Raw genomic sequence first — 16,882 nt, 5'->3', positions numbered from 1 at the left:
TTATAATAAAAGCAAACACAAGGGGATGTGTATGATAAATAAAATTACAACAGAATGGTGATGAAACCAATGCATTATGATGCCTAACAGAACTCCCATCCTCGTAAATACCGTCTACCACCCAACACTACATGCATACCCCTAGTACCTCACTCTCCTTTGTCCTCTTATGTAACAACTTCCACAATACCAACAAAAATACACTTATATACATATAATAAAAGCATCACTTCTACCAAAAAAGTTTTTGATCGAGTGATAAGTATTCCTTCCTCCTTAATTAAGAGGTCTCAAGTTTGAGTCCTCTTAGATACATAGTTGTCTTTTGTTAGAGAACTGTTTTACCCCTAATGTGGAACTTTCTGGTGCGAATTCAAATTTAGTCGGACTCCAAAGTGAGTATCAGACATCAGGTTGGAAACAAACAAAAAGCATCACTTCTCCCTTTATATATACTAGACTAGACTAGATAGCTAATTGTCATAACTAAAGTATTTGATACTGAAGAGCAAACATGTCTGTCTCAAGTTTTGTAACTCCAATTGCTGGATCAACTTATGTTGGTTTAAAATCAAATAGCTCCAACCTTTTTCCTGCTGCTAAGGATACAATCACTTGGAGTCGAAAAACTATCTCCAATGGCTCTAAAACTTACTGCATGAAGGTAAATTAATTTTCTTCATACAAATTATAGCAAACTTATTTGGGGTGGTTTCAATTTCCTAAGGTACATGCATTTAGCAAATTTATTTTAAATTTTATGAGTTCTAACAATTTTTAGCATTTATATTATTTGATCTTTAAAGTTATGAATTCATGTCTATTCCTATTTATTAGTATAAATTTATGTTTTGCATCAAAAGTATTGAATTCAAATAAATCTGGTGTTATAAGTTACTTGGAGTACCATTTATTCTTGATTACCAAAATGGTTGTAATTTGTTTGCAAACTTTTAAAATTTGCTTATTTTGAAAAATAATTTTAGTCAAATGTCTTTTTGAAAAAAATATTTTTTAGAGAGTAGCGATTTGTCTTTCGCTAATCAGCAGGAAGAGCACTTTTGCAATATTATGACACTAATGTTTGGTCAAAGTTCGAAAAGTATTTTTTTTTTAGGAAAAAAAGTTACTTTTTTCGGCTTTTAAAAATATTATTATTCGAAAAACACTTATTTTTTCTTAAAAGTTTAATCAAACACCTCAATTTTTTTAAAATAATCACTTTAAAATAATAATAAAAAAGGAGGTACTTTTATATGTAGAGTTCACCATAATTACTAATTACTTTTAAGTCACTTGAGAGAGTACATAAAATTAGTTTATCATTCTCGAGCTATAACATCCTTTCTATTCACTTTTCTGATATCACTGTTCAATTAACCCCACAAAGTTCCTCTTTGTTTTACTCAAGAGTTTAAACAGGATATAGACAATACTAAAAAGATTGTGTGTTTTTTTTTAATATTTACTTTGATTGATAGAGGACTTTAATTGTTCTTGATCATTTGAAAATGGAATCTTGTTACTGTACTTGCCTTGTTGATTTTACTTGAACCGAGGGCCTATCGAAACCAATCTATTTACCTTTATAAGATAGGGGTAAGGCTATGTACACACTATCTTCCCCATATCTCACTTGTGAGACTAAACACGGAGTATGTTATTATTATGTGGAATCTCATTATGTTGTAAGTACTAAATTACAGTTTTAAGTAAAATTATTTGTTTTTGGATATTTCATTCTTGTTATTTTAACTATTTTTGGTTGTATGGAATGAACAGACTTGGAATCCTATTGACAATAAGAAGTTTGAGACACTGTCATATCTTCCACCTCAATCAGAGGAGTCCATTGCAAAAGAGGTTGATTACATGATCAAAAAGGGTTGGATTCCTTGCCTTGAATTTGACCAGGTATATATCAGTGGTATGTCTTATAGTGAAGTCATTCTCACATTGTTCCGAATATCCTATCCTCGTTCCTGATCCTATCACTTCTAGTACGCCTATACATCCATCTCAACATCTTCATTCTTCATTCTCGCAACTTGCATCTTCTTAACATGGATGTTCTCGAGTCTTGACTTGCTATGATATTTAACATGTATCCCTTGTTAAAAATAATTTGTTTGTCTACTAACTTCAAAACAACTTCAGACATGTTATGCTTGAAGTTAGGCTTTGTATCAAACAAAAATAATTGAATTCAACCACATATGATTGAAATTCAATTAAAAATGGTTAGACTTCAAATGTATGTGCCTGAACTTCAGACAGATGTTTGAAGTTATCCCAATGTGGGTAGACTTGAAATTTTTTACACACTAAAAATATGACATAAGTGGTGCTCCCAAAATCGAGTATACGTCCTGCCTGTCTCTTGAACGATGAACGTGGGGGGACCTAAAATGTCCAATAATTGTGTGGTTCACACGCCAATAATGTGAGAAATACGCTTGAATATCTGTTGGTGAATAAGGCTAACTTGTCAACTAGATTTTTCACAAGTGTTTTTTGAGATTATAATCTCACTCATTATATTATGGATTGTTGCACTATTCCTACTTCCAATGTAACTGTTTAGGTCAACTGATAGCGTGAACTTACCCCATCAGTATTAAAAACTTAAAACTCTTAACACTTTATATAGTGACTGACTAGTGTTTGCTTTGTGTGTTTTGTAGGTGGGATATGTACATAGGGAAAATGGCAACATGCCAGGATACTATGATGGGAGGTATTGGACACTCTGGAAGTTGCCCATGTTTAGCTGCAATGACTCTTCTCAGGTTCTCAATGAAATCCAAGAATGCAAGAAAGCTTACCCAAATGCTTTTATTCGTTGCTTGGCATTTGACAATGTTAAGCAGGCGCAGTGCATGGCCTTCCTCATCCAGAAACCTGCAGCATAAAATTTGCTACCTGTCGTCTCAGTCAACTTTTGTAATGGTCTTTCTGTTTGTTCCAAAAACAACTAAGCTCTAGCCTTAAGAGGGTGAACGACGCAAGATTTTTAACTCAGGACCTAAAGGTTTATGGTTGAAATCGTCTTTCTTAGTTTTGAAAAACAATGGAATGGCTAAATGCTATTTACAACAAGGCAGTAAATGGTAATAGCTGTTGAAGGGAAATAAATGTTTCAAGATTTCCATAATGGTGTTTGGTTCTGTATTAAATTTGTTTAAAAGGGGAATATGTTACTTCAGAAAGGAACGCTGAATAATAAAGTTTCCCTAGGAGTAAAAATGACCTCTTTGATAAGGAACGCTAGTTCTGGAGACTGGATGGACAAACCCCCAAAACGACAACAATATTAAACAAATAGTAGGATATACCAATTTTTCCTGGCCAAAAAAATAAATAAAATGAACTAAGCCTACTACTACTTTAAGTGTTTTTGTACCTGCAGTGATGTTGCAGATGGGAAAAAAAAAAGCATGGCTGAACAAAGAGAGTAAATGGAGATGGTTAGACAACTTTATTGCCATAGCACTAGAGATAACTAATCCCTTTTCTCCTTATTGGCCTAGTTGTTCCTTCTGACTTTATTATGAAGACAAGTTTTATTCATTAGCATTCAAAGAGGTGAAAGGCAATGTAACAAGGTTTCCCTGAACTGTTTAGTGCTCGTTTAATCAGAAATATTGACTGGCTAGAAAGACACTTAATTCACTTGCAATTACATCCAAGAATGTTCACTCATTTTACACTTATTTTTGGACGATAGTCAGGCAGACCTGAGAAGAAATCAAGGTTTGGGTTCCAGTCCGACCCTATCTTAAGAGATACTGTAAATATTAGTCGTCCTATTTACTCAGTTTTCTATCACTAAGGGACACCAGAGAAAAGTTCAAGTAGCTCCTTTGTGGCTTCATAGATGATGTAATTTCTATTACTTTATATAAATCAACACCGAACAAACAACAGTTTCTAAGAAAAGGCCAAATCAATCATATGAAAAAATTTTTTAGCCAAAAGAGGATAATGTTCAAACTAAAACAAGAAGTAATTTCAACTTGGATCAAAACTATCCATCTACACAACTGGGTTATGCTGATCACTTCTTGAAGTCATCAAATAACCACCACCCCAACCCCAAAGAAAAAGGTTTTGGAGAAAAAAACACGTGTCTTAGGAACCCTTTTTCTCGAAAACACTTCCGTTCTCTTTCTTTCCCTGTCAAGACATACTACTCTGTAAAAACCTCATTTTCCATTATAACTAGTTCCACACTGAAGTGAACAATCAGATATCATGCACACTATCCCACCTGAGTTAATAAGCTGATGCCCCAAAACTGGGTATGATTATGTAACATAAAGAAACAAATTGGCAGATTTCACATCATTGGAACCAAGGGGGCGAATATCAATAAAAGGTATCAGAAAGTGATCAATACAAGACTTGAGTGCACATAGCGAGCAACAGTATAGCCAAATCCAAATGTAAGCTGATTTATGAAGAAGTGCCTTTTTCAGGAGAGATCTGAGAACACATAACACAAGATGTGATGGCCAAATGCACGTTCACATCAGTAACCTCAATGAGAAAACATATGGTGTTTAAGAATGCCTGCTTTAAAGGGAGGGAGGGGCACTTGATTAACCAGCTAACCATTTGGCTGGACCCTGAATTAACGGTGCATCTGCTACTGCTCGTCTGCAGTCTGCAGCAAACTGTGAAACTATTGGAGTACTATTATCATGGAGTTCTGAGAAATATCGCACATTACAACCTAAACAGACAATTGAAAATATCTTACATCGTCTCCATTACTTGGACAAAGGGACAGACTCATATAAGAAGCCTGGCAGAAAATGCATTTCCATCTGCAGATAGACCGAGAATCACATTAAAAATCATTATTTGTTCCAAGTAGCAAAAACAAAGAAGAACCTTAGCATGTAAACGCAGAAACATCGTCGAATAATTGTTCCAACAAATAACCCTACATATCGAAAATACTCATTCCAAATTCAGGAGACATTCAATTTTGAACAAACTTCCAATATCAGACCACATGTTAGCAACACTCATCACAATCTATCCAGCTACAGAACCTTCCCCAGGAAAGCAAAGTCGTTTACCTATAAGCTTCATCACTTTCCACTCTTGATTATATCACAATACCTTCTAACACGAAAAAAACTACAAAATGAGCTGGGTAAATAAATTTCCTTTAGAAATACTCCATCTCATTTTATGTGATGTTGTTTGACTGGGCATGGAGTTTAAGACTTGTGATCTAAAACAAGTCATAGATATTTTCATGGCTATAAATCATCCCATTAAGGTAAAATGGGAAGCTTAAAGTTAAACTATTTCTAGATATAGAAATATATTCGTTCATTCTAGGACAGACTAAAAGAAAAGTGCAACGCATAAATTGAGAGAGAGGGAGCACCATTTTTTTATCACTCTTTCAGAGGCAATTTCTCTCATGTTATTGGAACATTTATCTGATGAACGACTGTTCTTTTATTTGTCAGTAATATCACATTTCAGTAAGCTCTAAAAAAAGGAGTGCTTCCAATCTTTTGATTTGTTGAGAACAGTAGAAAGACTGATTAACAAGAGCCAGTAAAAGTGTTTAAGAAAAGAAGAATTGCCAGCAATAATCCAACATTGGCTACAGGGTTAAAAGGAATAGGGATGATACCAATATATCGAAGTATCACCTTATTTCCCAAAATACAAACTGTCCTTGACGCTTAGTCAATCAATTGGAGGAAGAGTCAAATTTATCCAGTAAATAATGTGAACAGATTGCAGCAGGAAACAGAGATTCTTGGAGAAGAAATTGGAAGTATTACTACTACTTACCTTGGAATGCCAGTAAGAGCAAGGAGAAAATCCAAAGAAACTCAGACTGGAACTTTAGAAAGGTGTGAGAAAAAATTGACAAGGTGGAAATCACGGTATTCATCCTTGGGAGGAAGGGTGACCCTTATCAACTCTGTCCTAGATGCCTTCCTACCTACGATGTTTCTTTTTCCTTGGCCTAAGTGTGGAGAAGAGACTGGATGCATTAAGAAAAGAAGGATTCCCATCTGGTCAGATGGATAAAAGTGATTATCAGCAAAAGAGATTATCATTTTCCATTATAACTAGTTCCACACTGAAGCGAACAATCAGATATCATGCACACTATCCCACCTGAGTTAATAAGCTGATGCCCCAAAACTGGGTATGATTATGTAACATAAAGAAACAAATTGGCAGATTTCACATCATTGGAACCAAGGGGGCGAATATCAATAAAAGGTATCAGAAAGTGATCAATACAAGACTTGAGTGCACATAGCGAGCAACAGTATAGCCAAATCCAAATGTAAGCTGATTTATGAAGAAGTGCCTTTTTCAGGAGAGATCTGAGAACACATAACACAAGATGTGATGGCCAAATGCACGTTCACATCAGTAACCTCAATGAGAAAACATATGGTGTTTAAGAATGCCTGCTTTAAAGGGAGGGAGGGGCACTTGATTAACCAGCTAACCATTTGGCTGGACCCTGAATTAACGGTGCATCTGCTACTGCTCGTCTGCAGTCTGCAGCAAACTGTGAAACTATTGGAGTACTATTATCATGGAGTTCTGGTCAGATGGATAAAAGTGATTATCAGCAAAAAAGTGATTAAGAAAAGAAGGATTCCCATCTGGTCTGGGTATGAGGAACCTGAAGAAACAAAAACAATGTTTCTTAATGAAGTGGCTATGGAGGTTCACTAGAGAAGAACAAGCATTATGGTGTCAGTGCATGGAGATCTATCAGAAAATTGTGGTGGAACTTTAGTGAAGAACTGAGATATAATGTGAAGGATGGAAGGAGAACTTTGTTCTGGGAGGATTTTTGGCTGGAGAAAGGAAACCTGAAGCAGTTATTCCCTGATTTTTTTTAATTTTTTTTTGAGATAAATATTCCCTGATTTATTTGGCACAAGTATACAAAAGAGTGAACTTTACAGGTAGTTTGGTCCACACAAGGCTGGACCCAACATTCAGGAGAAGATTGCAAGATTGGGAGATGCCAAGAATATTAGAATTCTTCAAAACTATGGAGCAGAGGAATGGCCTACAGGAGGGGTGCAGACACCTTAAGGTGGCCAAAGCATAGCAGTGGCATTTACACAGTCAAGTCAGCCTACAAAGATCAGAATCAGGCAGACTCCCAACTAACATTGTGGCCCTGGAAACACATTTGGAAAGTCAAGATACTACATAAGTGGCATGTTTTAGATGGCTGGTGGTTAAGGAATCTGTTGCATAGGATAATCATAGAAGGAGGGGTCATGACACTATGTTCAAGATGCTACATGTGTGGACAGGATGCAGAGATAATCAGCCATCCGTTTTTACATTGAAGGGTTACTAGACAACTATGGAACTTGTTCACCAGTCTAATAGGCATCAGATGTGTAATGCCAGGTAGACGACCTTCTGTATGTTGAAAAGCTGGAACAATGAGGCAACTCATTCCAGAAACAACAAATTGTAAAAAATATCAATTTATTTCTTTGAGCTAACCATTTATTCATACAGTTGTAATAGCACAGACAAAAAGAGTATTGATCTTCATGAAGACAGAAAGAGAAAGAGAAAAGACTTATCAATTACCCTTTGAGCAACATGAAATATTTTGTGGATATTTGCTTTTACTTTTAATGTATAATTCTGGGGGGAAAATCTGTGTTCTTGTTTTTTCCATTTATTCTTCCTCTGGTTGTTTAAGAAATAGAAGTCAATTTTTTGACCCTACAATAAAAGACTGATCAAAAAAATGAATGACAAACATGAGCCGTCCCGCCCCCAAGGCCTAGCTCAAGTGGCAAAAGTTGGAGGATTTGTGGCTTAGGTCGCAGGTTCAAGCCCCACACCATGCAAAGCGAAGCCCGGTTTTTAAGTGGAGAAGGGTAGAGGGGGGACCATTATCCACCGAGTTTAGAAGGCTGTGATTGGTCCAAAGGGCAGGTCACAGACAGATTTCTCGGTTATAAAAAAATAAAAAATAAAATGAGCTAGTCCCACTCATTTTTTATAAGCGCAATTTTGGACCAAATCCAAACGGAGGGAAAATTTGTTCAATTTTCCATAGTTGAGGGGCAAATCTGAACCAATCCACCAGTGATAAGGCTATGTTTGGGACTAAAGTCAAAATAAGGGCAATTTTGCTCTATTTCCCATGGTTGAAGGCATTTTTGGCCCTTTTCCCTTCTTAAAATTCAAAGTAGTACTTTTGGTGAGACGCGAGCGTAAAAAGTACTAGCATAAGGAAAAGATTCTACGGATAGAAAGAACCCCTTCTGTTTTGAAAAAAAAAAGAAGCACAAAGCACTTTTGGCCTTGGAGAAGCTTGGCCAAATAGGCTATTGAACTGGAAAGGGACTTGCACAAGATCCTTTTCAGCAAAATCAGCCTATAATTTGCCATGGAAGGAAAACGACCAAGTGGTGTTAGTAATGAATAGTTGTTCCAAAATGCTCCCAGGCATGTCTTTCGAGAACTTTTTGAATCCTACTCTCTAGGGCTGTAGAATACACCTTTCCGACAAGACTTCACCGGATTTTAACCTCATTTTCGTTAGCCAACGGTAATCACCCTCTGTGATCACTAAAACATCCGTTTGATTAGGTCTTACAAAACAATATGGGGGAAAATAGAATTTATTTTGCAGTTGGCTTTAAGTCATCTGATTTAACAAGATTGACTACCAGAATAGAAACCTGGTTTGAATGGGTGGAGAGAAGCCGGAATTTGATGCTTAGAAATACATTCAACAAGAAAACCATGGAATGGTTAATCTTCGTTCTGCAAGAAGCTTTTAGGGACTACAGTAGGGGTGTGCACTATTTGGATTAAACCGAATAACCAAACCAAATTAAACCGAATTTTTATTTGGATTGGTTTTTTGGTTTTTTGGATTGGTTTTGGATTAATAAATTATTTTGTTTGGTTTTTTGGTTTGGTTTCGGATTTTAAAAGATAAAAACCGAAAAAACCGAATTTTATATATACTGCGTGGAGTCGCGTGGTGTGCCACATAAGTCAAAAGGTGTACAAAATTACAAAAAAAAATGAGTTCAAGGGGGTAATAGGACCTTAATTAAGTTAAGGTGTGTCTCTGTGATTTTGGTCATAGTCTAGGGGGTACTTGTGCCTTCTCCCTTTTATGTTTGAATTACATCTATAATAGGTATACTTATAAGTATTGTGTTTTAAGTTTTATTTATGATTTATATTAGAAAGTATATTTAATGAATTAAATATTATTACTTTGGTTATATATTATTAATTATTGACATAACCGAATAACCAAACCGAAGAAAGCCAAACCGAATAGAGGAAAACCAAACCAAACCAAATTTATTTTGGATCGGATTGGGTTACACTTTTACAAAACCAAAAACCGTAAATCCAAACCGAATAGTGTAAAACCAAACCAAAAAACCGAATGCACACCCCTAGACTACAGAATGCATACAAGAAGGTGGAAGCTTAATGAAAAGTTTGCAGATTTTTATTTCTCCAGGAAACAAAATAAGTTTGGGAGATTTATAAGCATTGTAACAGTACAAGGAGGGAATAGATCAGTTATTATAATGAACTTGCTAATATGGGGTGACATTGCATTAAAGATAGACAACTTCATTAAAAACCAAAAGGAAGCACCTACTACAAGTAGACCTAGATTGACAGATCCAAATATTCTCTATGTCAACTGTCAGAACCAGTAAATGGCAAGCAAAGGTAGCATCTGAATCAGAAATCAGTCATGACAGGGCAAAGATGGCCACCTCAGTGGTTGACACAGAGCTACAACCAGGTTTATTGGGCAGGTGGTTGGTTGGAAGGTTTGGTGTGATGAGAAGGAGACACGCACTCTTTCAGACATCAGAAGATGGGTCATTAGTTCACGGAAAAAGGCATTTGGGATCAACATTTACGAGATGGGTGGAAGTTCCTTCCTTTTTGAATTTCCCAACAAACACGTGGCTGAACATGTCCTTCATGGAGACTGGACGTGGAAACAGTTGAAACTCCATCTTCAATGATGGACACCAACAGGGGGATGCTGCACTCAGCGCAAAAGTTCTACCTGGATAAGAGCTGTGGGCCTTCCTTTGCATCTATGGACGGAGAATGCTTTCAAAGCCATTGGTGACCAATGTGGTGGATAGATAGAAACGGAGGAAGAAAGGTCTCTTAAGAATCACCTGAGATGGGCAAGGTTGAGAGTTAAAGGCGATGGGGTGAACATTCCAAGAGAGGTCAAGTTATTGGAGAAAGGACTCACCTTTTCTATTCCGATCTGGCCAGAAACTCAGACATTAGTAATAACCGGAAAAAGGAAGAAGTCTATGGGTAAGAACCTCTGGGTATTAGAGGATAACAGAGGAAGAAACAGAGATCTATTTGCTGGCAGAGATAACAACAGGCACGCGAGCTCTGTATTCAAAACAACAGCTGGCACGCATCCTGGACATGTGCACAAGAGGGTTTTAATTTAAATGAAATCGGGCCAGTTTGGGAGAAAAGAAATGTCTAAAAGAAAAGTGTTTTCAGTTAAGGGAGGCCCAACTTCACTTAATGAAGCCCCTTAACTTTTTAAGAAAGACCAAATCCTGGAGCTTCATCAGACAAAAGAGGCAGTACATATCAAACTCGATCCTATGGTGATTGAACTCGAAGCAAATTTACCTGAGGGTGCATTTTTTGACAGCATCATTGGAGAGCCAATCACAGAGGAGCAACAGACTTCATTAGTAGAATTTACAAACCAGGCTGAGAGTGGGGAATTCGTTGATGTAATAACAACTACAGATGATGAAAGACCCAATTTTTCTCCAATCGATTCTCTAAACTTATGGCTTTTGGCTAGGTCAAAAGCTAAAAGTCAATCCAAACAGGCTCTAAATCTAGAATTATGGTTAGTGAGGATTTATATAGATGACTCCAACTTGTTTAGTATCAAGGTGTAGGTGTCTTTTTCTTTTTTTATGAATAAGTATGTTGTTGTTTTGTCTTTTAACATTTTTTCTGAAAAAGTGTAGATTATACAATGTTTCACCTACCTTAGACTTCTAATAGCTTGTTTGGTCAAGCTTCTAAAATCAACTTACATTAATAAGTGCTTTTCAAAATAATACTTTTGGTCAGAAACAATTTGTGTTTGACCAATAAATTCAAAAATCACATCTGAGCAGTAATAAATGTTTGACCAGGATTTCTAAAAGTGCTTCTAAGTTCTAAGTGTGTTTTGCTCAAAGTGGTTTTCAAAAAAGTACTTTTGGGGAAAGCAATTTCTTTTAGCTTCTGAAAGACAGTTCTGCTACTTTCCAGAAACACTTATTTTCTCCTGAAAGCTTTGGCCAAACACCTTACTTTTTAAAATAAACACTTTTGGGGGAAAACAAGTTTGGCCAAACAGACTATAAGACTCTATCAGTAAACAATAAATGCTACACCACGAAGTCTGGAACATTTGCACTAAGCCATTAATAATTTCAACCAACCTCTTCAGGTAAGACAAAGATAACCATAAGGAGAATTCATCAAATTATAAGGAACATAAGCCTAGTCTGGGTTAATATGTTATCCGGAAAAGCACATTGAATGACGGACTCACAAGCTAATTTGCTCAGACTCTTCACTTTCAGTACCACACCCGTGTCGACACTGCATGGGTGTGGGTGTGGAATCTGTACCTGATCTGGTCAACTAGTTTTGGGTACTTTGACCAAATTCAGGGAAGATATTCTGGATGAACAATGACTTCTATAAGCAAAACAAAAACTAAGGTGAAATTGAAGAAAATGAAATACCTTGTATATATAAATTTCTATTTGTCGCTCAATTTCCTTTTATCTCCTATCAAGATTCTCCTCTTGATCAATATTTCTCCTCAAGTTCTCCACATAATATTTCATAATTTAGGTTTTATAACTTTATTTTTAGATATTTGAATTATTTTTAGCCGAATCCCCGCACCCGTATCCACACATGGATCCATATCCCGAATCTTAAAAAAATTTAGATCATAAAGCATCTGAACTCAAGATCCGCACACTCATCGGACACTTGCACCCGAGTCTAAGCAACTTAGCTCACAAGCACCAACAACTGTTAAAATTAATTCAAATATTAAGGGTGAACTTGAGAATCTTGACTATTGATCCATAACTTGAGTCACAATAGTATAAGCATGCATCGACAGAGCATCAATGCTCCTTTGCACTCTCAGTTAATGCACAAACGGTTTCCACTCGTTCCCATGACTGTCAGATCTCTTGCACACTCTTCAAAGTATAATCAGCAAGCAAATGCTTCCCAGACACATAATTCTTTCTAAACAATCTTTTCATGAACACGACACAACACAAGGACAAAGAACAGTGCCACAATCTATGATGATAATTTTAAAAGAAAAGCTCTTTAGAGGGAATATTTCTTCAAATGAACTTTTAGATTATCTAATTTATTTAGAAGGGGTGGCAGAATTAAAGCTTGAAAAATAGCTGCTTCCGCAACCAGTCCCCTGAGTCAAACACTTTGTTTGACGCCTAATTAAACGCATATAAGGTTAAAGATGCACATGTTATGCACTCAAAACTTCAAATGATAAACACAACTTACTACTACAGTAGGTTTTCACTGTATTGCACTGTCTGCATTTTTCTTCATAAATCTTCAAACAAATCCAAAACAACATACTTTGCTGATATATTTCTCCCTAATCAAATAACATACAAGCTCACTACCTTTTATCTGCCAGCAAACATCATAATTCTTTTCAATTTACTAGGATATGCATACAATCAACTTTCTAACACTCAAAATTCCACAACTAACCCCAAAATAAATGTACTAAGCTCTTGGCTTTATAGAGAAAATTAGAACCCTAACCTGAAAAGCTCAGCGGTTGCACTCAGCAGGCAAGGGCCTATTGAACCCACCACGCCTATTCATGTACTGTCGAGGCTGGCGTTTGGTGACTTTTCTTACAGCACCTACATCATTTCCAGCCACTGGCTTTCCTTTTGTAGAATCAAACCCTACTGGTATCCCAAATTTCTTCATCATCTCAATCTCATCCTCATCCATCATCTCTTCTCCTCCTTCACCAACATCCCCACTCCCACTCCCATCCTCCTTGTCCTTGTTCTTTTTCTTCTGTTTCTGTTGTTCTTTGGCTATCCCATCCACAAAATCCGAAACTTCTCTGCGCCTGTCCCTATCCCGTTCACCATCATCTTTATGCCTTTTCCTTGGAGGACTTTCAGCTGAGGGACTCCTGCGGCGGTGGTGACGGTGGCGACGGTCAGTGGGAGAACGGGAACGAGAGGTAGAACGGTGGCGGTGTCGGTGCCGGTCAGTGGAAGGGGAACGAGTACGGGAGCGTGTATGCCGAGTAGTTCTGTTAAGGTCAGGGGTAAAAGAATGTTCACGGTCTCTCCGATCACGGTCTTCCCGGTCTCGTTTCCGATCTCTGTCTCTATCCTTGTCCCTTTCTCGGTCACGCTCACGATCCCGTTCACGGTCACGGTCGCGGTCTCGAGTTCGATCACGGTCCGCCATCGTTCCTTGCAGAGTGAGGAGTGGACTAGGAGGGGTTTTTTCTACAAAGAAGGGATAGTGTTCTATTCGTCTCACCCCTGTTTGTAGGTTGAGACAATTAAATGAAAGGTCTCAATTAAGTTTGGATTTTGTTTTTGGTGATACTTTGACCAAGAAATGGTTAAATTTATTTTTAAAATGTAATTAAGTAAATTTGGGACCAAATTAATATTTTTAAAATTTTCTAATCTTTCATAAAATACAATACAAAAAAAAACTTCATTTTTCAACTTTTATAATTCTATCCAAACCATTTAAAAAAAAAGTAAAAGAAAATAGAATTTTCTTTCTTCTCCCAACGTTCTCTCTTCTCTTCTTCTTCTTCCTTCGAAAATCCAAAAATTCAACTATCAAAACAAATATTCTCCCTCATTATCTTATCTTCCTCCTCTTCTCCAACCGTGACTCTCTCTTCTTTCTGAACTGAAGATTGTGTTCGACTTAAAATGGGTAAGTCAGTTTTTTGAAAGATTTTACAATTTTCGAACAATACTAAGTTTTTTTCTTGGGTCAATGAACAATAAATCGCTCTATAGATGTGAAAATTGAATAATAGTGTAATGGTACCTATTATTTATTGTTTTTGAAAGACAATCAACAAACCCAAAAAAGCCCTAATTTTGAGGAAATGTATATGTTTGTTAACATTCAGTGAAAAATCATTTTTTGTTGCTTTTGTTGTTATTTTGTGACCATTTTGTTCATATGATTTTAAAAATATAGTCTTATTCAGTTATCCAACATATATTTCATTTGTAGGAAGATGTGTCGTATGTTGCTACATTTTAGTGATATGTTGGTATATATTCCAACAGAGTTGTCATATGTTGGAGCATATCACCTATGTGTTAGGGCAACAAAATGGTCATATGTAGTAACAGAAGATTCATTTGTGGCACATGAAGATTTATGTGTGGCCACAGAAGATTCATTTGTGGCAACAGAAGGTACATCTGTATCAACATAATATCCATCTGTGTCAACATAAGTATAAACTGCTACCCATTATTATTTTATAATCAATTGTAAACTCTCAACCTTTTTTTATTTACCTTGTAGATGAAATGATACAAGAAGCTTCATTCATGACAACAACTCAATCTTTTATTGGCGTTGCTTCCTCTTCTAACATCAAATGCTATTTTTGTCTATGCGAAGATTGTGAGCAGCAACATGACTATTTTATTAGTCGTGTTAAAAAACTCACTGATATTTTTAAGAAAATGACTTATAATATTGATGTCCATACATCCAAGAAGATTTCACAACCTTTGAAGTGTATGAGGTTGAAAAAATATATTTTCCAATCACTATCTATAATTAGTGAAAGAAAAAAATCAATGACTACTGCTCCAGTATCACACTCAAACCCAAAAGGCAAGGATAAGGAGAAAGAAGAGGAGGAGCAGGAGCATGAGAAGGAGCAGGAGAAGGAGAAGGAGAAAGTGAAAAAGAAAGTGAAAGAGAAAGAGAAAAAGAAAGAGAAGAAAGTCAAAGTCGTCAGTTGTGATGTGAAGCAACAATATCCATTTGAAGGTTTTAACATTGACGACGAGGATCCAACTGAACTAATGTCATCCTTCTCGCAATGGATAAACGAGGGTCTTTACAAGCATCATGCAAAAAAGTAAAGTTGTTCAACTCTTATGAGTATTTCTTCTTCTTGTCGACTAAATATTTATTTATAATAATTACAAAATTGCAAAAGAGACAAGGACGATCACTACTTAGCCAATTGCTCGGATCTTGAGTACAAACAACTTGATTTTGTATTTACATTTCCAAAGAAGAAGGACCGGTTCTACGTAATGTCTCAACCCAACAAGTCCTGGACTGATGAGGTAAATTCATGCCCACTTTTATCTTTTGATTAAGACATGAATACATACAAATAAATTGATACAGAAAAACACTTGTTGATGCTTCTGTGCAGTATGTGGATGTCATTTATACTATTTGCGGAAGAAGTCGAAGCAATAGAGTCATTCTAAATATCGATATACCACTACTATTGTTTTTTCAAAACATACATTAACAATGCCAGTGTTGTTCCTGAATATGAGAATAAAATCGTTGGCACTATCAAAGGGTTTGGTATACCTGCTGGACTGCCTTGGCACCTCACAGATGAGGTTTATGTCCCTGTAAATTGTAATAGGGAGTTTCATTAGGTCTTGGCAGTCGTTGTATTGAAGGAACGACACATAAAGGTGTATGATTCGATGTCCTCATCTAGGACTAACAAAAAAATTATGCGCCGAGATTCAAAAGTTGTTTACAAAGTTGCCAAAGTACCTTGAATCCAGCGAATTTTATGAGCAAAAAGACCAAACCAACTGGTCAGTTCTTGAATCTTACCAGGGCAAGAACAAATCTCACCCATTTGAAGTCATACATGTTACTGGTATTGCCCAACAAGCAAGCAATAGTCTATAAGTACTATCACATTATTTTTTTAGTCTTACCACTATCAAAATGTGATGTTAACATTAGGTTTATTATATTTTCTAATTGATGATATACCATACAGTGATTGTGGAGTTTTTGTTGTTGCATACGCTGAATTTTTGAGTGATGGACTACAAATACCATCTGATGGAATTATTTCTCAATCCTTTCGCTTGAGATATGCTTCACTCCTATGGAATTATGGGATTGTAAAGGCTCGGAGTGGCTATGTTAGTAACAATGAAGACCCACAAAGGCGTAGACCTAAAAAAGCAAAGTTCATAGATGAAAATGTTGTGGTTACCACTATTGATTAGATTGATGGTTATGTATACCATTATGAATTACCTTTTTTTGTTGATAAGTTGTATAGAACAGTTGGTGAAATGTTAATTTTTTCTGATAATATTAACATTAATGATTATTATTAATATTTTTATTTTGTTGGAACAAATGTCAATTATGATGGAAAGGAAGAAATGTGGTGTCTGTGGCAACATATATAACCTCAGTTGTAAAAAATACCACAAAATTATTTGCATGTTCCCTAACAGAAAGGATACATGTGGCAACATATGTCACAGAAAGAAGATATGTGGTAACATATGTCATAGAAAGGAGATATGTGGCAATATTATATTGTCATCAATTATTCATTTTTGCTGATAATATTAATATTAATGATTATTAATATTATTTTTATTTTGTTGGAACCAATGTCAATTTTGATGGAAAGGAAGAAATATGGTGTCTGTGGTAACATATATAACATATGTTGTTAAAAACACCACAGAATTATATGTATTTGCCCCAACAGAAA

General features: G+C 36.1%; 2 protein-coding genes across 4 annotated transcripts; one reads left to right on the top strand and one right to left on the bottom strand.

The window, feature by feature from the left end:
- Positions 1-466: 466 nt before the first annotated feature.
- On the top strand, positions 467-3,056 carry LOC125823252 (ribulose bisphosphate carboxylase small subunit, chloroplastic 3-like). The gene is made up of 3 exons (XM_049502650.1): positions 467-664; positions 1,783-1,914; positions 2,685-3,056. The coding sequence occupies exons 1-3, from the start codon at positions 515-517 to the stop codon at positions 2,910-2,912; spliced, it is 510 nt and encodes a 169-aa protein (XP_049358607.1). The 5' UTR covers positions 467-514; the 3' UTR covers positions 2,913-3,056.
- A 1,291-nt stretch (positions 3,057-4,347) lies between these two features.
- Positions 4,348-13,636, bottom strand: LOC125823281 (uncharacterized). 3 transcript variants are annotated; one of them, XR_007442700.1, is made up of 3 exons: positions 12,904-13,622; positions 4,763-4,829; positions 4,348-4,684 (listed from the first exon to the last, which is right to left on the bottom strand). XR_007442700.1 is itself a non-coding variant. In XM_049502671.1 (2 exons), exon 1 carries the CDS (start codon positions 13,573-13,575, stop codon positions 12,913-12,915), a length of 663 nt encoding a protein of 220 aa, XP_049358628.1. In that variant the 5' UTR covers positions 13,576-13,636; the 3' UTR covers positions 4,348-4,829; positions 12,904-12,912. The 3 variants fall into 3 exon arrangements, 1 of the variants encoding a protein (XP_049358628.1); XR_007442701.1 differs by having other exon boundaries at positions 4,348-4,676; XM_049502671.1 differs by having other exon boundaries at positions 4,348-4,829; positions 12,904-13,636.
- Positions 13,637-16,882: the final 3,246 nt, after the last annotated feature.

Source organism: Solanum verrucosum, unplaced genomic scaffold, assembly GCF_900185275.1.
Source record: "Solanum verrucosum unplaced genomic scaffold, falcon-dt-bn FXZP01000214.1, whole genome shotgun sequence".
In the NCBI taxonomy this organism is placed as follows: domain Eukaryota; kingdom Viridiplantae; phylum Streptophyta; class Magnoliopsida; order Solanales; family Solanaceae; genus Solanum; species Solanum verrucosum.
Note: the sequence above shows the minus strand (reverse complement) of the source record. Positions and strands in the feature narration are given on the sequence as shown.